Here is a 20574-nt window from a genome sequence, read left to right as displayed (position 1 = left end):
GTAGTATAAAATGCCGTTATGCAATTTGCTTGTGTCTAACGGTAATGGATTAGGACTAGTATTTGTTGTTAACTTGTTACGAGTACATGTTTTTGTAAATATTTTGAAAGTTAACTTTGATACCCTAAGTTGTGAAATGTAGTGGAATAAAATCTATAGAGGGTTATTTTCATATAGTGACCTGGCCTTTTTTCACTATAATCTTTAATTTTACTTAGTGACCTTTTTCTTTATTAATATTAGTAGTCCACAATAATTAATGTAAACCAAAGCTATTTAAGAGTTTGTATCTTGTTGATACATAAAAATATCAATCTTTTGTAATTAATAATATAACTTGTCAAAATTATGCATTAACAAACAAAAACGTCCATTATTTATAACACAAAGATCACTTTAAAATTAAAATTCGTAGGCATGTTGAAAAGTAAAAACCTATTTATAACAAGTAATTAAGAAGCTAAGTTAACTAACTTGTATTGCTAAAAACAATAGTTGAGTCTTGAGTGTAAGAAAGATCAAAGGAAAAGTATTACACCATGTGTGATAAAGTGAATGCAATAGAAGAATAAAGGGTGAAGTGAGTCAAATGGAGGGAGTGCTAATACTAATGATTAAGTAGTTAGTGATAAAACAATTTGAAAGTTCTTCGTTAGGAAGGTACATACGGCTTTTCTCTACTAGAATTTTAGTTAGCTATCAATCAAGTGCTTCCCACCACTAATTTACCATTTTGGTCTAACACCACTAAACTGCCACATCACATAAACTGTGTAATTAGATTTGTAACACTCCTACTATTCAAAAACGATATGTAACACTCCTTGTATTTAAGGTTGAAATGGACATGCCTACAATGCAAGGAAATATCAAAAGTCATCGAGATATGGGTTTGAATCTTATCTCCTCGTGCACAGTTCTTTGTGACTATTATTAGGGGTGTTCAGATCCCGATATCTGGATCTTCGGGTAGTTGTAAGTCGGTCAGTGTCCCATCCCGGATAATTCGGATATCCGGTATTCGGCTACCCGAAGTATCCAGGACGGGACACGAGTACCCGGATTTTATTTATTTATTTTTTTAAATAAGTTTGTACCTAAAACCTGGTGTTGTTGGTTGTTTTAATTTTAAAAAACCACCTGTATATTTTTTAAGAAAATCTGATGTATATTTACAATAATAAACCTGTTTTTTTTTAAATAAATAAAACTGCAGTAAATTTTTTTTAAAAAATATGCTGTTTTTAAAAAAAAAAAAAAAAAAAAAAAAACCTGTTGTAAACAATATTTGTTGTATGCCTGTATATCCTGCAAAATAAGTACCTACAATTTTTTAAAGTTGATGACATACTAATTAATAACTTAAAGTTAAAACTAAGAATCAAAGGTAAAAAAAAAAAAAAAATCAAAACTAGAGTTTAAGGATGGGAATACAAAGTTTTTGAGTTTTTAGTTACATAACTTCAAAACATACAAAGTACAAATTATGGCACAAAGCCACACAACAAACGAAATGGGAGGGGATCAATTCATTCACTTGTGAGATCCGATATTTCCATCCATTGTCTCATCAATAACAATCGTCGGTTGCTCCAAAACCAAGTCTTTCATTCCTACAAAACACAAATACTGCAATAAAATAATTACATATCACATATATTATATATAGTAAAGTAGTAAAATAAAGTAATATATAAAGTTACAAAATCACCTTCTTCTTCCATATTTTCTAATTCAAGCAAGTTTTCCTCTATAGTAATAGGGACATTGGAGCTACGCGTCTAATCTTGGCCACAAACAAGACCTTCTACCATTTTTGTGCTCAAAGAAGTACGAAAGGAATCTATAACACGTCCTCCCGTGCTAAAAGTGGACTCCGAAGCAATAGAAGAAACCGGAATAGCAAGAATATCACGAGCCATAGTCATAAGTATTGGATATGTTTTTCCTTGTGCACTCCACCATGCCAAAGTATCAAAATCCTCATCACTAGGCTCTAGTTTATCCCCTAAATACTTTTCTAATTCGGTCATTCCTTTGGAAGATGAATCATTCCCAATCTCCCTTACAAAACTATATATCCCTCAATCGAGATACATTGTTAGAACCCTTTTTTTGTTCTTTCCCACCCTTTTCACTTTGACTTGTAGAGGCAATATTAGTAGAAGATGACCCCACTTTTTGTGCATAACAATCATATAATGAATTTAATGTATCTTGAATACGTTTACACAAAATATAGGGATTGCTAACATCATAAGAATTACGCACAATATGCTCCGTATACTTCATCTTATTCCTTGGATCAAGAATCAATGCAATGAACATCAAGATATTAATATTACGAACATTTTCCCAATACTTGTCAAATTTCAAATTCATTTGTGTTGCCATATTCTTAACATCATCATTCGGATCACTAGCATAGTCATAAATGGTGTACCCAATATCATAAATCTCTTCCTTAAAAGTATTTCCTGTCACATAGTGGGATCCGGACAACTTCAAAGTAGCATTATAAAAAATTTCAAAAAAAGGCAAGAAACTTTGAATTTTATTCCAATCCTCATCATCGGGAGCACCCCCCACCGGTTGCTTCATAAGCTCTTTAGTGTAAGGAGAGAACTTTGTTTTCATATTTTTAAAGGCTTTCCTAAACACTAAAGCAGTCTTAAGCATCAAATAGGTGGAATTCCATCTTGTTTCAATATCTAAACAAACAAGACCTTTACAAGTGATGTTCTCTTCTTCTAACACAAGACTTGAACTTTTGAAGCCTAGAAGAAGACCTCACATATTTCACGGCAGCTCGGACTTTTAAAACAAAAACATTCACATCTTTCAAGCTATCTTTAACAACCAAATTCAAAATGTGTGCGGCACATCTCATATGCAAAAACTTAGAATTCAACACAAACCCATCCCAAATATTAAAGATTTTTTTCAAGTATTTTATAGCCAAATCATTTGAGCTAGCATTCAATTGTTACAGTCATAACCCTCTTCAAATTCCATTCTAACAAACATTTTTCAACAGATTTACCAATAAGCTCCCCAGAATGACTGGTAATAGGACAAAAGTTAATGATTCTCTTATGCAATTTCCAATCATCATCAATGAAATAGCAGTAAGACACATATATGACAAGTTTTGACCTAAAGTCCATGTATATATAGTAAGACATACTCTAGAAGACAAATTGTTGAAAAAATTCTTTAACTTTTTCCTTTGATCAATAAAAAGACCATAACAATCCCTTGTAATGGTAGCACGCGAGGGAGGAACAAATTTAGGAACAACAACTTTACAAAACTGACGAAAACATTCACGTTTAACAAAAGCAAAAGGCAACTCATCTACAATTATCATCTTAGCAAGTGTTTTTCTAATCTCATCATGATTAAATCTCCACAATTTAGGAACATTAACAGTTTGGACACTCCCATCAGTATTAATCTTTGTCCTAGACTCAAAATGTAAGATAGTTTGAGATTTATCTTTGTAAAATGGAGATTTTTTACACCTATCAGTGTGTCGATACATGCCATTAGTTTCATTCTTTGGATCACAACCAATTATTGCCCCACAATAAAGACATTTAGCATGGTTAGGGTCAGTTTTAATTACTTTAAAGTGTTCCCAAGCATTAGAGGTTTTTTTTCCTTTTACCTCCTTTTTAGCCTTTTGGTTTCTTCCCTGCTCTTTTCTTCTTAGGCCATGGTTTTGGAGCCTTCTCCAAAACCTCTGCCTCATCAGAATCTTGTGCTTCAACTTCTTGACTTGAATTTGTCTCCATCAAGTCATCAGAATCATCATCAAATGTTGACATTTTTTGGTTAACAAAAGAAAACAGTATAATAAATTATTAAATAATCATATGTAGGGATGGCAACGGGCCGGATCTGGATCGGATCTGTCTGGATCCAGATCCATATCTGTTTTCAGACCTTGGATCCAGATCCGTCAAATCTGAACACTAGGATCCATATCCAGATCCGGGTCCAAAACGGATCCTTTCGCTTTTATATGAATTTCTTAATAAAAACAATAATTTTTATAAAACAAAATCCAATAATCTCAACATTCCCAAGAATCAAGCTTAGCAAAGTATTGGAATTGGGAATGCTGTTATACTGGAATGTCGTGTTTTAGGGTTTGGAGTTTTGGACTCTTTGGGCTTTGGAGTATTTCTGCTGACACAATTTGTTATACATGGCATTTTATATATATTTTTTTTAAAACGGGTAAACGGATCCGGATCTCAGAGTGAGATCCGGATCCAGACCCGTTTTCAGCAGTGGATCCGGATCCGACGGGTCCAAATTTTCCGGATCCAGATCCGTCAAAGACGGATATGGGTCCGCGGATCCGGGTTGGATCTGGATCCATTTCCATCTCTAATCATATGATATAAATTATTATAAAACAAAAACAGAATAATAAAATGATAACAAAATTCCACGTATGAAAACATAATACAAAAATAGAATAATATAAATAACAACAAGTAATATAAATGAAAACAGAATAAAAAATGAAAACAGATTAATTAGAATTTCAGGAAGTGAAAAAAACAATCAAACAAAAACAGAATACTATAAGTGAAAACAGAAAGTGAAAAAAAAAAAAATCAAACGTAAACAAATTAATTAGAATTACAGGAAGTGAAAAAAAAATCAGTAACTTATGCATAATCCCACATTAAGACGAAAAACAGGAAGATAATAAAAATCAAAAGAACACAAAATCAACTCAAATTAGTTCCATACCCCAATCAACAACCCATTCACAATCAATATTCAATACCGCCCATCCATAATAAAAAACACAACAAATTATAGTGAACAAAAATTACAACAAACTAACCTGAGGTGGCGAGAAGATTGAGTGAACTGATGAAAATGAGCAGGACCACGGAATGATTTAGATCAAGCAATTGATGTTAAAAAAAATAATTAGATTAATATTAACTAAACTAAATACCATGAAAAAAACTTCAAAAATACCACAAAAATAGTACAAATTAAACTAACCTGAGATCGACTGAAGTTTGAGGATGAATCGAGTCGAATTTCGAGTGAGGAATTGATTGATTTTTTTAGGGAGGAGATGTCGAGATGAGGCGCAAGAAAGAGAAAGAGAAGAAGTCTGACTATCGTTTTTTTTTTTTTTTGGAGTGGGAAAATTGGAACCCTGGGTCTAAGTGGGCTGACTGGTTAGGGAGTAACGAATTTTTTTTTTAACGGATATCCGGGTACTTGAGATTAGCAAAGCCTGTCTCATGTCCCAGCCCACGAAACTGCTATTTTAGTGGGACGGGTTCCCGACCTTAAAAAAAAAGAAAAATTCATCAATTTCCCATCGGGTTTTTTGCGGGTCATCGGATAATCGGGACAGGACAATCGGGTCGGGTTTTTTTTTAACAACCCTAACTATTATACCGAAAGAAATTAATATTTGCTAACTATCCATAACTATATACTAAAAGACACACTAGCAATGACACGTGTCATTTTCTGGTGTGTCAAAAAAAAAAGACACTATTTAGGAAACAAATCTTATATATAAATTGAAGATTAAAAATATTTAATGTATCCTTCCACTATATATATTGAAACCATAAGCTAAAGTTAAAAAAATGAAAATCAAATTCTTAACATAATTTGTGACATACATAGTGCTATATACTACTCTTACCATTTTTACAACAAGGATTATTTTTTTAAAAAAATATTTTTTTATTTAATTATGTTTGAAAAGCTTGCTGAAAGATATGAATTTTTTTCTAAGCCAGTTGATTATTAAGAAGAAAAATAAATACCGCATAAGAGAGAATGGATTAATAGTGTGTAAAAAGTAAATTTATTTACGAATTAGATACATAGTTGTAAGATATCCGTTTGGTTAAAAGAAGAAATGGTATAAATTAGTAAGTGAAATATATATAAATATACATATATGTGTATTTTAAATTATCTATTTTGCTAATAATAGACTCTTTCATAATTAATTCATTTTACAAAGTAGTAACTTAAATAGATTTTTTTTAATAATTAAATATAGTGTTAATAGTTATAGAATAGTTATTAAAAATTACCGTGCATGGCACGGTACCTAACCTAATAATTGATAATGTCCTTAATTTTTTTTATTGTTGGACAAAAATTAGGCATGTCTCTTATATACGAGTGCAATATATACTTATTAAGGATAATTATAAGCAAATGTACAATATATTTGTTCAAGAGTGAATCGGTTTTTTGAGGAAATTAAAAATGGTGACTTTAATTTTAGGAGTAACTATTATGTCAACAAATTTAATATCTCTCCTGAGATTTTCTTTTAATAGATCTTATAATGAGAAATTAGTGTTGTGACTCAGACAATATTTCAGCTTTTTACTTGAAAAAATAATATTTATTATTTGAGTATTAAATAAAAAAATAAAAAAATAAAAAAAATAAAAAAATAAAAACTACACAATGAAAATTAACCTGCAATACGTTAGAAACTATCATCAATAATCAATAGCATAAAACTAAAAGCGAATCTGACGTGACATTTGTGATGTTCTGATTAAAATTTTCCCGCTACTTTTACTCTTTTTTTTTTATTACAAATCTTCATAAATATTAATTTATATCCTATAATATTTAACTTTTAATTTGACAACTATATACAAAATATATTCAATATGCATTTAATGAAAATATTTTAACAAGCATTTTTCTATAATAAACAAATATATATTACGTATAAGGTAATATATTACAATAGTATACTACTCCCGTATACCAGGTGATTAGGGGATTTTTATCCACCAATCACCGTCTGACAAGTGGACCAACCAGGTTCCGCCACGTGTCCTTCACGTAAGCCAATAGGAGCCTGCCACGTGTCAATCACAGATACGTCCTCTACGGACCAATTGAGACACACCACGTGTCCACCCATGCCAAATGGGAAAACCGGCCACCCAGGCCCAACTTCCGAGGGAAGCCCAATCGGCCCTAGGTTTACCTAAACCTAGGATGGGCACGTTTCCCAAGGTTATAAATACCTCCCTTAATCCTCATTAAGGGGGGGAGAACAGAACAGAAACATTACGGAACACACTAATAACCGGCTGATCTCGCTAACAAAGCAGATTACCTACATTAAACACCCTCACCTAGAGAGACCTTATTACTTTAATTTCCGCGTTAATTACTCCTTAATCAGGTACTAACTTGACCGTTGGAGGCGGAGCTCCCAGGAGTCTCCGTTATTTTGCAGGTACAGGCGTCCGGTTCCAGTCTCGGAATTGTAACTCTCCCGCAGGACATCAGAAAACCCCGAAACATTTGGCGCCGTCTGTGGGGAGAGTACTTCAGAGATGGCATCCAAGTCTGTACCGACTCCTGAAGAGAGGCGTCCCCTAAACGACCCTCAAGTTCAGTCGGACCATGACACCGAAAGTGAATTTGAAGTTGAAACTCATACAGCTTCAGACGGGACCCTAAGGGCCCGACGTACCCGTCATACCGAAAGGAGGGAACGGGAGCATCTTCAAACAGGAAGCGAGCCGGCAGGCGCACCACCTGTTCGGCAACAGCCGACTGATGGGTCTGCTCCCATCACAAGGAACGAACTCATAACCTTTATGAGGGACTTCAAGGGAGAGATTCAAGAGTTGATCAACAAGAAGCCGCCTGCTTCAGTCAAGGAGCAGTCGGCCAAGAAACCCTCCACTTCACTGAAGAGGAAGCCAGTTCAAGGGCGAGAGGCGACTCCTCATCCTAAATCTAGGAAGCGGGAGCCACCTGCCCTTGATTTCACAAAATTCCGTTATCCTACAGGAAATAGGAAACCGGTTCGTCATATTCAGGCGGACGGGTCAAAGCAAACATTCACAGATGCTCGGCTACTGCTAGAGCAGAAGAAGAGTGACCGATTGTCAGAGTCGGCTTCTACTTCAAACTTTCAAGACAGTTTGCGAAATGCCTCGATGAGGCATACTCAGTCGTACCATGAGAGTCAGTCAGGCGGCACCTCCCGTCAGTCCGGCTTTCATAGTGCCCAGGCGGTACCAAACTTACCATTTGTGCCGCAACAACAGTATTTTATGCAGCCACCTCCATTTGGTGGACCTACAGCAAAAAACGTCCAACCTATGGGCTGGCAGCTACGGTTGCTTAGACTTGGTGAACAACCGTCGGCCTTCTCCAAGGAAATTACTGACGCCGCTCAGCCGGCCAAAGTAAAAAATGTACTAGTAGGCGCCTATGACGACACTACTAACCCAGAAGACCATCTGATGGCATTCACCAACCTGATGTACCTTCAAGGGTTGGATGATCCCACTTGGTGCAAGTGTTTCCCAGCGACTCTCAAAGGAATCGCACAGCAATGGTTCGGCAACCTGCCGACTGGTTGTGTAAATAGCTTCAGGACGCTTGCTTACTTATTTGCCTCCAACTTCGCCATGAACATCCCTGCGAAGAAAACGACCCTTGATTTGGGAACAATTCAGCAGGGCGAGAAGGAGGGGCTTCGTTCTTACATCAGGCGGTTTAACCTGATGAGAATACAGATTCAAGGGTTACCGGATGAGGTAGCTTATACCGACTTTTTTAGAGGTCTCAAAGACGGGTCTACCTTCAAATTTGATTTGGTTCGAAAAAGGGTGGCGACTCTTTAAGAGGCCTTGATTGAAGCAGAAGCCTATATACAGGCGACTGATCTGTGTACGATAAAACAGTCAGACGGGAAAAGGTTCGACAAAAGAGAAGGACGACAGAAACAGTCGTCAAACAAAGATGAGAAAAGAAAAGAGGTCTGGGCGGCTGATTCCTCTAAACAGCCGGCCCAGAAAAAGAAAAAAGAATTCAAACCATACTCCCCAAAGTATGCGTTTAACAAGGATAACCAGTTTATCCTAAAAGAAATTAAGGGACGGATCTCAATTGAGAAGCCGGTCCCCATGAAGGGTTCCGCAAACAACCGGAACCAAGATAAAATCTGTGCTTATCATGATGACGTTGGTCATCACACCAATGACTGCATCAGTCTTATGCGGTACCTAGACCGCCTGGCTGAGCAAGGTGATTTTGACTCTTTTGTCAAGAAATCCAAGGGGAGCACTTCCTCGAAAAAACAGTCGGCCAAAAAGAATCAACAGGCCGACAGCTCTGATACAGATGATGCAGTCGTCTACACTATTGCAGGCGGCTTCTCAGGAGGCGGTCCCACTATTAGGGGCAACAAAGATAATATAAGGCGGTTAGGTGTAAATTCCGTTCACCAAGAACGGCCGTCCAAATATACATTTCCTGAGATTGTCATCACTGAAGAGGATCTAGGAGGGGTAACGGGGCCGCATGACGACCCTCTCGTTATTGAATGTAAAGTGGCCAACCAGAGAGTTGGCCGAATCCTCATAGATACCGGGAGCTCCTCAGATCTCATCAGCAGCAAATGTCTGTCGAAACTAAAATATCAGACAGACTGCATACATCCGGCCTCCCACCCTTTAATAGGGTTTGGAGGAGGAGTCGTCCACCCACTGGGACGAGTAGATTTACCCATTCGCCTGGGAGAAAAAAGGGAAGGACGACACATGGTAGTCCGGTTCCTAGTAGTAGAGGAACTCTCGGCCTACAACATGATTCTGGGTCGACCAACCCTGAATAATTCCAAGGCTGTTATAATCCCGTCTCTTATGTTGCTCAAGTTTGAGAGGGATAATGGAACAGTCGGCTCCCTAAGGGGAGATCAGAGGATGGCCCGAGAGTGCTATCTCTCGGATGTCAAGCCCACCGTTATGGCCACTGGGTCAAGTGGTGAAAAAACAGACCTTGACAATGTCAAGAAGAGTGCGCCTGTTCAAGAAGCAGGCGGCAAAAAAAGAAAGGCGTCCCAGACAGAGTCCGCAAGAAAAGCAAGAAAATAGCAATCATTGGCAAAGGAGCGGCCGGATGAGTTCCGCCCTCAGCCGGCTGGTGAGCATGCGGACCTGATCTTAGACGACTCACGTCCTGACCGAACAGTCAACATTGGGACGACTGCTCTGAGAAACCTTGGTGACGACTTTCACAACCTATTGAAAGAATACAAGGACATCTTTGCATTTGAAGTCCATGAAATGCCAGGCATTAGTCCTGATCTGGCGGTACATAAACTCGTCGTGGATCCGAAAAAGAAGCCGGTACGGCAAAAGAAGCGGAACCATGGGGCATGCCGTCTGTACCTTTACAGTCGGCTACTTAATAAAAGTTTGCACTTACTATTCAATTTTGTATTACGAGGGGCATGCCGTCTGTACCTTTACAGTCGGCTACTCTCCATTGAGTTTTACACTCTATCTTCAGAGGGGCATGCCGTCTGTACCTTTACAGTCGGCTACTCTCCATTGAGTTTTACACTCTATCTTCAGAGGGGCATGCCGTCTGTAACTTATACAGTCGGCTACTCTCCATTGAGTTTTACACTCTATCTTCAGAGGGGCATGCCGTCTGTACCTTTACAGTCGGCTACTCTCCATTGAGTTTTACACTCTATCTTCAGAGGGGCATGCCGTCTGTACCTTTACAGTCGGCTACTCTCCATTGAGTATTTCACTCACAATAGGGGCATGTCGCCTGGGCATATAGTCGGCTACTCTCCATAAGAAGATGGCCGACTGGTTCCAAGCACATAGCCACCCCCCTAATACTTAGCTAAAAAGATTAGGGCCTGGCCGACCTTGTGCCTAACAGGCGGCTACCCTTCTTTTATTTAGCACCTACGTTCACCAAGAACTTACCAAGGCCACAGGCCGAATGATCAGACCAGGCGCCAAGCCAACTGATCAAATCTACAAAACTAATACGACCTGTCCCAACATCATAGCAGGCGTCCGACGGCATCCCTCCGGATGAAATTCGTCGCAGAGAGCAGCTCCCTTTTGGGTGGAACATTGTTCTATAAACTAATTACACGGCACCTATACGACTGTCCCCAAGGGCAACCACGTAGCCGTTTTTGAGACAAGGATAACTTTATCACTAACCAAACTAGTGGTAACAGTTGACATCTGAGTCGGATTACCGCCTGTATCACTTGGGATAAATGCAGGGGGTACCTCTTGAGTTAATAGCCAACAAACATTGGCGAATCAAAAGGTTCAGCCGGCCTCCGCCGCCTGGTACCTTTACTACTCAAGCAGGAGTGACGGCGACTGAGTAACACCAAAGTTAACTCATAGTCACTCTCTCAAACTTAGTATGGAGCCTAAAAGGTATGAGTCGTCCGCCTGTTTTTAGCAAACAGGGGCTCTCAACCACTACTCCTGCTAGGTTAACAACTTTTGAGTTAATAGCCAACAAACATTGGCGAATCAAGGGGTCCAGCCGGCATCTGCCGCCTGGTACCTCTACTACTCAATCTAGATTGAGGACGACTGAGTAACACCAACGTTAACTTACAGTCACTCTCCCAAACTTGGTATGGAACCTAAAAAGTCTGAATAGACCACCTGTTTTTTGACAAACAAGGGCATTCAAACTACTATTCCTACTAGGTTTCCCTTCAAGTTAATAGCCAACAAACATTGGCGAATAAAGGGGAACAACCGGTGCCCACCGCTTGATACCTCTACTACTCAATCACTCGGCGACTAGGTAGAGCCATATTTACTTAGTCACACAAGTAAGAAAACCCTTTCTTGGTTAATTTTACAAATAACAGGACCGCCTGCCTAAAGGTAATCCGATCTTTTAAACGGGACCTAGACCGATTGAATAAATGGCCGACTGATCGCCCAGCTTGGAAACAGACAACCAGTCGTCCAGGGGCATAGGCGGACCATCCGTACCTGTCTACAATCGGCCATGCAAAACAGTCGATATAGTGTACAAATCAATATCAAAATATTCAACACTTAGACAAATTTCAAGCAAATAAAATTGCATTAATGAAGATTAAAATATTCAAAACCCCGGCCCCCTGGCCGGGTAAATACAAGCAAACGGCACGCAGGCCGTGGAAAGAATACATAAAGCTTAAGAAGGGGGCAGTTCAGTATTAGCAGCTGCCGCCTGGTCAGCACTCTTCTTGCTGGACTCGCCTTCAGCTGCATCCTTTTTCGATGCCTTGCCCCCAAGTGGCACAAGCGCCACTATCGGCTGCTCATCCTCAGCATCCGGCCCCTCCAACGCCTCGTCCTCAGCAGCCGCCAGGATCTCTTGATTATATGTTTCAGAACACTGGCGGTACGTTTTTTCCCACGAGGCAAAGTCGGCACTGGGGAAGAGGCGGCTCCAGGTCATGCGCTGGATCTGGGAAGAGTCTTCAATCATCTCTCGGACGAGCTCTCTCTTCTCTTGCTCAGCCTTCTCCGAGAGCTCTTTAGTTAGACTCTTCTCCTGGGTCACCAGGCGTTCCTTTACATTAGCCAAGGATTTCTCCATGGCATCGTATGAGAGTATCTTTTGGCGGAGAGGTTTAAGCTCGGCCTTGAGATTGGAGACGGTCGCCTCCAGCTCGCTGTTCCTCTTCTGGGCCGCCTCTAACTGAGCCCGAACAGCGGCGGTAGCCTGCGCCTGATAATAAAGAATATCAATGGTCAGTACTTCATTTTGGGCAATTTGAAACATTGCCTTATCACAGTCAGAGGCGGCCATAGCTTTTGCAGCCTTTACCTCCTTGTTCTTCCGATCAAGCGGCTTGCGAAGGCCGTTAACTCGGAGCAGGGCCAAAGTACAAAAAAAAAAAAAAAAAAAAAAAAAAAAGGCGTCAGTTTCCAAACAAAAAAGATAACAGGCGTCCTGGAATTCAAATACTCAAAAAGTATACCTCAGCAAGGACCCCTGCAATCCCATCAAGGTCAAGGGTGCCGACACCCCTGACCGCCTCCCTTTCAGATGGAGGAACTACTTTGATCATGGACTTGGCCACCTCTACCAAGTCAGGCCCCTGAGGGCCGGCTGCATCAAGCGTAAAAAAGCAAGTTAGACCTAGTCAAGAAGGAAGCAAGTGTAAAAGTTTTTACAAGCAATTGTCCATACTTCTAGGCGGCCCCGCCGGAGTTTTAGAAGAAGTGGCCGGCTGCTGCTCAGCCGCCACTGTTTTCCTGGAAGACCCAGGAGAGCTTGCAACAGTCGTCCTCCGGGCCTTGGGGTCCGGCTGTTGCGAGGAAGAAGCTCTTGGAGTGCCCGACTGAAAAAAAAAAAAAAAAAAAAAAGAGTTAGTATATGCATAAGACAACAACTCCTAAAAGAGGAAGAGTTTCGAGGCCTACCAAGGGTGCCCCCTTGTTGGGGGAGTCGGTACAAGACTGTTGCATGAGAGAGGCCCGCAACATGGCCGCCGCAGTCTTGGATGCTGTTATTTTACTCATGGCGTCAGCTGCAAAAAATAAACAGCAAAGTTAGTAAAAATCCCAAGTAAACAAGGCGTGAAAAAACAGAGTATTTGTCAGGCCGGCTACCTCTAGTGCACCGACTGCTGAGGCCACAGGCGGCCAAAAAGTACTCGTCATAGAGCCACTTGAAGCTCGGGACGCAGTTTAGGGGTACTTGCTCTCGTACCCCTGAAGTAGAGTTCACCCTAGTCTCTACTTTGAAGAGTCCTTTGTCTAGGATCTCTTTTTTAGCCTTTGGGGGAACAGGCGGCATGCTGCGGCCGCCTGCGAGAAGAGGCGGATCCCTATTCCACTTGTTAAAGCGTTTGTTCAGCTCCGTGTCTGAACCCTCGATGATAAGGAAGGTGTTCCGCCAATCCTTCCATTTGTTAGCCTTACCTCTCGTCATGAGGTAGCCCCTATGGCTTGTTAATTGATACCAGCCGGTACCTCCCGACTTAGGGGTCCGGCTGAGATAGTTCATGTGGGCGAAAGCCTCAAAGTTTGGCTCCACCCCGTACATTTCGCACCCGGCCACATAGCCGAGTACGTTTACCCAAGAGTTGGGGGCTAACTGCCATAACCCCAAATCATACCCGTCTAAAATCCGCTGAACAGCCGGATGTAATGGGAAGCGCAGCCCAGCTTTGATGGCCGCCTCATAGCAGCCAAAGCAGCCGCCATCATAGCTGGTACCAGCCGGCCAGACGACAGTGTCTTTTGGATCCGGCACGAACAGTAAAAATCCGGGGCCCATTCTGTGGTTAGCCATAAAGCTCTCCACTTTGTCTTTCATGGCCGCGATCCGGCCCCGGGGTACCGTGCAGTAGTAGGGGGTGTTTTCCTCTCTGTAAGAGGCGGACGGCTCCGCCCAATTGCCCCCCTTCTCAACTGCATGAGAAAGCCTCGCCTCTTGTAGGCGGCTGTTTCTTTCTTCTGAGCCTGGAGAAGCGTGGCCAGAAGAGCTGGACTCGGACTCGTCCGCTGACGAGTCCGAAGAGGACGACTCCTCCCCTCTCCCAGAGGGGCCCGCCTCCTCTCCCTTAGAAGGAGCAGGAGAAAAGTTAGACATATCAACGGTCAAATGGGAAGGAATCACCTTGACCCCTCCCTCAGAACTGTCGGCTAGGCAGCCGCCTTGTTTCCCATCTACATCTGGCGCCTGGTCAGATGTTTCACTAATGGGCACCCTTTGGGAGGAGCCGTCCGAGTTTGAGATCCTAGCAGTCTTCTTTGTTCTGGCCATCACGTTCTGCATAGACACAGATACAGTCGGACTTTGTATAAAGGGCAAAGATGGGTCCAGAAAAGGGCAGGCGGCACTCCTAGTCCTAGATTCAGCCGTCCCCGGTGACCGGCTGATCACTAACTTAGGTCGTGTCGTGTGCTTCCATGGTGCCATTTCAAAAAATAATTAAGAAAAAAAATTAAGAATAAGAGAACCGACGGTTACCTGAACGAGTGACGACTGATGAAATTCTGAAATCCTTTGCAAACGGCTTGTCAGAACAGGCGGTAGGCAGAAAAGGTCCGAAATGTCAGAGCAAGTTCAGGGGTCCGAATGTTCTCGCAAAGTTCTCAGATGTGAAAATGACCGAAGTCAGCACTTCCTTATATAGGCAAAGTGAGAAGGCGAAGGGTCGCTTCCAAATTCAAAATTTGGGCGGGAAAATCTCTCGGCCATTTGCAAGGTGACACCTGTAGCAGGCCGTCGCCTGTCACCATGCGACACCTGTCACAGGTGACACATGACCAGTCACGTGCCACCTGTGAGGGGCAAATGATTAGGGGATTTTTATCCACCAATCACCGTCTGACAAGTGGACCAACCAGGTTCCGCCACGTGTCCTTCACGTAAGCCAATAGGAGCCTGCCACGTGTCAATCACAGATACGTCCTCTACGGACCAATTGAGACACACCACGTGTCCACCCATGCCAAATGGGAAAACCGGCCACCCAGGCCCAACTTCCGAGGGAAGCCCAATCGGCCCTAGGTTTACCTAAACCTAGGATGGGCACGTTTCCCAAGGTTATAAATACCTCCCTTAATCCTCATTAAGGGGGGGGGGGGGAGAACAGAACAGAAACATTACGGAACACACTAATAACCGGCTGATCTCGCTAACAAAGCAGATTACCTACATTAAACACCCTCACCTAGAGAGACCTTATTACTTTAATTTCCGCGTTAATTACTCCTTAATCAGGTACTAACTTGACCGTTGGAGGCGGAGCTCCCAGGAGTCTCCGTTATTTTGCAGGTACAGGCGTCCGGTTCCAGTCTCGGAATTGTAACTCTCCCGCAGGACATCAGAAAACCCCGAAACACCAGGATTGACACTTTAGCTTTTATTATGTATATTTGTTGTTTATTTAAATTAATAACACAACAATTCAATAACTATAAATATATAATAAAAATAAAAAAAAACCTTGATTATTAATTGTCACAAAAAAATAAGTCAGTTAAATTTGTATAAAACATTTTGCCGGTCAAATTAAGTATGCTATAAAATATTGTGCCGGTTAAAGCATGCCAACAAAATAGGGACTTATAGGGTACATAATAAAATTGCACGGATATGATTGTAATTAACATAAAATCTCATTCTTACGTAAAACCCTATAATCATTAAATTTGATTTTAAAAAAAATGTTTAATGATCAAAACTTTTGATATCGATATAATATAAAGTTCAAGTTAATTTTTTCTGAGAAGAAATTCAAGTATTTGTTTCAACTAAAAATATTGAGTTTTTAAATTATTGTTAAAAATTATTGTTAAATTGACATTTTAAATTATAATTAGGTTAAGTAAAAACCGTATGTTGCACGGGACTTAAACTAATTTTTTTTTAAAAAGAAAAAGAAAAAACAATGCACAAAATGAACGTCGTACCCTTAATCCATGTTGGTCATTTGAATTGAGTATGAAAGCATATAAAAAAAAAAAAAAAAAAAAAAAGTATCAAAGGGTGATATATATGTGTCGTATATATTTATTTCTCTTTTCGTTATATTAGTATATTTCCTCCGTGTTTTAATAAGTGTTACACTTATCAAATACGGCCGTGTTTAAATAAGTGTTACACTTCCTTTTTTGACAAAAAACTATATTTTAATATTATATCTCTCTTTTCTCATGGTCTCCACCTAAATCCAATACTTATTTTTTTTTTGGTATGTCTCTCCTCTCACATTTATTATTTTTAATAAACTATTAGCCTCACTATTTTTCTTTTATAATTTTTTTAATACTCCAACTACCCCACTTACCTCTTATTTTATTTAAATTAATTAAATTACTTAAAATTATATGTCGGTTAAAGTGTAACACTTATATAAACACGGAGGGAGTAGATATTGTTAATTAGATACAGTGACTTTAGGGGTCTTATCCTAAAACGACTTAATTAAATTAGTGTAACATATGCCCTTGATGATACGTTTTGGAAATCCTCTACCTATTTGTTCGATGATTCTGCTTGTCTGGCTTATGATGTCATGAAAATGAGTTAAGATTCAAGTGTGTACAGATCGAATATTAAGCAAAGCTTTCAAAACATATAAGCATTCAGCTCATTTGGACACAATTTTTTAATTGTCTTTAGTCAATAGTCATTGGTCAGTACTAGTCAAAAAGTCTTTTACAGCCTAATAATGCATCTTATATTAGCGACATCTTCTAACTTTTTATAAAGTATTATCAAAGGGAAAAACAATTAAACTAACACATGCTCTATATATATAATAATACGACTAATACTAAATTAATAATAATATAAATAAGATAAGCTCTTCTAGAAAATATAACGATAATATGATTATAATAACTGTGATTGTGTGATAATTGTATGATATAATAATGATATACGAAGTATGTTATACTATGTATTTGAGTTCTAAGTTGTTATACTTTCTATGCTCTGCTCCGCTCCACAAATATTGTAACAAGCATGAAATTACGCATTTCAAAGCACATTATGCTAAATATCTATAATTATATAAGAGTAAAAATTATAAATAGTTGATATTGTGAAAATATTTTACGAGACAAATTTAATAAGACCCCACATGACTATATTTTACTTTACGTATAAATTATAATATGTGGTCAAATAAGCGTAATGAATAGTGTAAAAGTCTAGTTGTTGCAATATTACTAGAACGAAGGAAGTATTATTTATGAAAAAAGACTTAGCTCCCAAGTTCTAGTTGACAAACTAGTATTAGTCGTTAACCTTACTTTTTATTGAGTGATGCTAATAAAGTAATAAGTTTAATTGTTAACTCGTGTTTTTAGTAGTTTAAGAGAGATTTAAAGTTCGATTCACCTTATTTAATCTTCTTTAATTTAAGAATAAGTTTAGATAAGGATTAATTAATTTAAATAAATTACAATAATTAAGTTCGGTGAAAAAAATTACTTTGTATTAAAAACTAATAAGGACAACCCAAATTCAATAAGTTCAAATGATCAGAAAAATAATTTAGGTGAATAAAACGAACCCTTAACCTATAACTTTTTTTTTTTTTTTTTTTTTTTGGGAAAACCACCTATAACTTTGTGTTAATTCAAATAATTTTTAATTTAAATTTACTATTTATTTTTATTAAGGATTCAATATAACATTACATGAAGTTTTAAAAATATTCCAATACTTGTATTGTACGTAATACTTTATACAAAAATTCGTGAAATTGAAATCAAAATGTATAGAAAATTCAAAAATTATTTTTGTAAAAAAAAAAAAAGAAAAATTGATCAATAAACTTTCAAACAACTTCAAATTGCAATTTCTTTATTTGATTTCTAACCAATCTTTTTCTTTTAAATTTTAAATGCAATATTTTGAATTTCACACAATAACCAATGCACAACTTATGAATTCTTTTTATTATTAAAAATTAATATTTTAAAAATTATGTAATTCATATAAAGATTATTTAACAAGATTTTATTCAAAAAAAAAAAATTATTTAACAAAATCTTATATAAATATATTTTTCTTTACACATATTACCAAAGATGGTTAGAGTTCTAAATAATCTAAAAAATTCAAATATTGCAATTAAAAGGCGAAGAGGGGTTACTTAAGTTAAAACTTGTGGTTACTATATTTAGAATTTAGAGAGAGGGAGGATAATATTATGAAAGCTGATTACCAGTTAACTGCAGCTGAGATCAGTTCCTGCAGGTTTCTACAAGTGCAAGGATAATATCTATAAACCAAAAAGGCATGCTGCTTTTTAATAAGTGTTAATATAGTCCTATTTTTGATAATACATGGTAGACCATATATATTAATACACCATAACTATAAATATGAATAAGATCTTCATATCATATAATGATAATCAAAGAATTTGACTTGTATTCCTCCCTTGGTGGACGGGTTGGTCTAAGCACATCCACTCAAATAAAATTATAAAATAATTCCCTTCGTTCTTATATACTTGCAACAATTTGACCAATACACTCTATTGTATAATTAAGTTTAACACTATATATCAGACATGCAATTTAATAAGTATATAGTAAAAGTTATTATAAGTTTTGAAATGTATACCTTGAAACCAATTCAACAATATATTACACGGTAACATTATAAACCAGTAAGAAAATATAGTCAAACCTAATATTTTGTACTCTATATATGAATATTGTAAAAGTCAAATTGTTGCGAAAAATCGAAAATTATAGAATTACGTCACGAAATCAACCCCGAAAATATTATTAAACCAAAGTCTACTCACAAGTCATCCATAGCAAATGGTATAGTCCTTTTCCCTTTCAAATATAAACACTTTTACCATTGCACACTTCAACAGCCCCCCCCCCCTTAGTTACTTTCCTATATAGCCATCACTTAATCCAGAGAACCAACCTATGAAACTTCCCTTGTAACTTAAATGTCAATGGAAGCTCCTAGGAAGGTTTCACTGATGTAATAAGCGCGAATATCTTGCACATTATATGTATCCTGCTACTCCTGTTATTGACAATGGCAAGCAACGTATACGTTTCGTGTTTCGTTCCTTATTCGACTCTCCCATCCTTTGCATACCTAAACAACAACAAACACCTTATGACAACTACTACTAACACTTTCAGTTCAATTGAGTCCTCAGGAAGTGATCATTTTTTCGAGCAGAGTACTGATTTCGAGGTTTCAGACTTTTTCTCCTTTGAAGACTGGGGCAACGAGCAGCAGTCCATGGATTTCGGTTCACAGGGTAATCAGAATTTCGGGTATCAAGGAAATGAGCTATATGATTTTGGGGGAAGCAGCAACATCCAAAACGAGGGAGAGAACAGCAGTAAGCGAGTTCAATATACCGCCTTTTCCCTCTTCTTTCTATATTGTTTAGCTATACTTGGATAATATAGCATGCATAAATATATTCATTCTGAATTTTATTTTTTTCACTCACTATTATTAGCAGGAGCAGTTAGAAGTGGCAAAGAGAAGAAGGAAAGGGTTGCACTCAGAATGAAATCGGAGATTGATGTCGTAGATGATGGTTACAAATGGAGAAAGTATGGCAAGAAGATGGTGAAAAACAGCCCAACCCCAAGGTAACTTAACTCCCACAAAGCCTATTTTCAGCATAATGATATGAACAACACATTACCGAGTTTAATGTACTAGTTTACTGCTACTAGCCTACTAATACAGGCCTACAGCTGATCATTCTTTGAAACTTATGCAGGAACTACTATAGGTGTGCTGTAGACGGTTGTCCTGTAAAGAAGAGAGTAGAACGAGACCGGGATGACATGAAATACGTAATAACAACATATGAAGGCAATCATATCCATGACGCCCCAAAGTAGTTAACTTCGAGGATGTTGTCAGAGATCTATGCTCTGCAAGTGCTTGTCAGCTGCAAGGAACTTCAGTTTCCTCCTTCAGAGCTTGGTGGATTGATGGCAGACCATATGGGATCAGCAAAAGTTTTTTTCCACATACTGTCATGTGTTTCACTTTTGTCCGGAGATCCGAGATCTGTAAATCAATACTGCAGTAACAAATTGAACACAATAAACACTAGTCATCTTAGGCTTGTTAGATGTAGTGTGCCACTTTCTGTTTTAACAGCAGTAGTAGTATATACAGAGTATACTTCGTTTCATATCTATTTTTCAGTCACAAATATTATGGTGAATTGGTGATGTCTCAACTGAAAAGAGAAAAATAAAGATAGTG

General features: G+C 38.4%; 1 protein-coding gene and 1 long non-coding RNA gene across 4 annotated transcripts; one reads left to right on the top strand and one right to left on the bottom strand.

Moving 5' to 3' along the window:
* Positions 1 to 1399: 1399 nt before the first annotated feature.
* On the bottom strand, positions 1400 to 5913 carry LOC110710177. Of its 2 annotated transcripts, none has more exons than XR_002509135.1 (3): positions 5035 to 5913; positions 1712 to 4893; positions 1400 to 1629 (listed from the first exon to the last, which is right to left on the bottom strand). It is a non-coding gene; the product is annotated as an uncharacterized LOC110710177 (long non-coding RNA). The 2 variants fall into 2 exon arrangements; XR_002509136.1 differs by having other exon boundaries at positions 1400 to 1613.
* A 13230-nt stretch (positions 5914 to 19143) lies between these two features.
* Positions 19144 to 20504, top strand: LOC110710397 (probable WRKY transcription factor 50). 2 transcript variants are annotated; one of them, XM_021888692.1, is made up of 3 exons: positions 19144 to 19684; positions 19811 to 19943; positions 20078 to 20504. In XM_021888692.1, exons 1-3 carry the CDS (start codon positions 19369 to 19371, stop codon positions 20199 to 20201), a joined length of 573 nt encoding a protein of 190 aa, XP_021744384.1. In that variant the 5' UTR covers positions 19144 to 19368; the 3' UTR covers positions 20202 to 20504. The 2 variants fall into 2 exon arrangements, with proteins under 2 accessions (XP_021744384.1, XP_021744383.1); XM_021888691.1 differs by having other exon boundaries at positions 19168 to 19684; positions 19808 to 19943.
* Positions 20505 to 20574: the final 70 nt, after the last annotated feature.

This window comes from Chenopodium quinoa, unplaced genomic scaffold (genome assembly GCF_001683475.1).
Source record: "Chenopodium quinoa cultivar QQ74 unplaced genomic scaffold, ASM168347v1, whole genome shotgun sequence".
NCBI classification, from domain to species: domain Eukaryota; kingdom Viridiplantae; phylum Streptophyta; class Magnoliopsida; order Caryophyllales; family Amaranthaceae; genus Chenopodium; species Chenopodium quinoa.
Note: the sequence above shows the minus strand (reverse complement) of the source record. Positions and strands in the feature narration are given on the sequence as shown.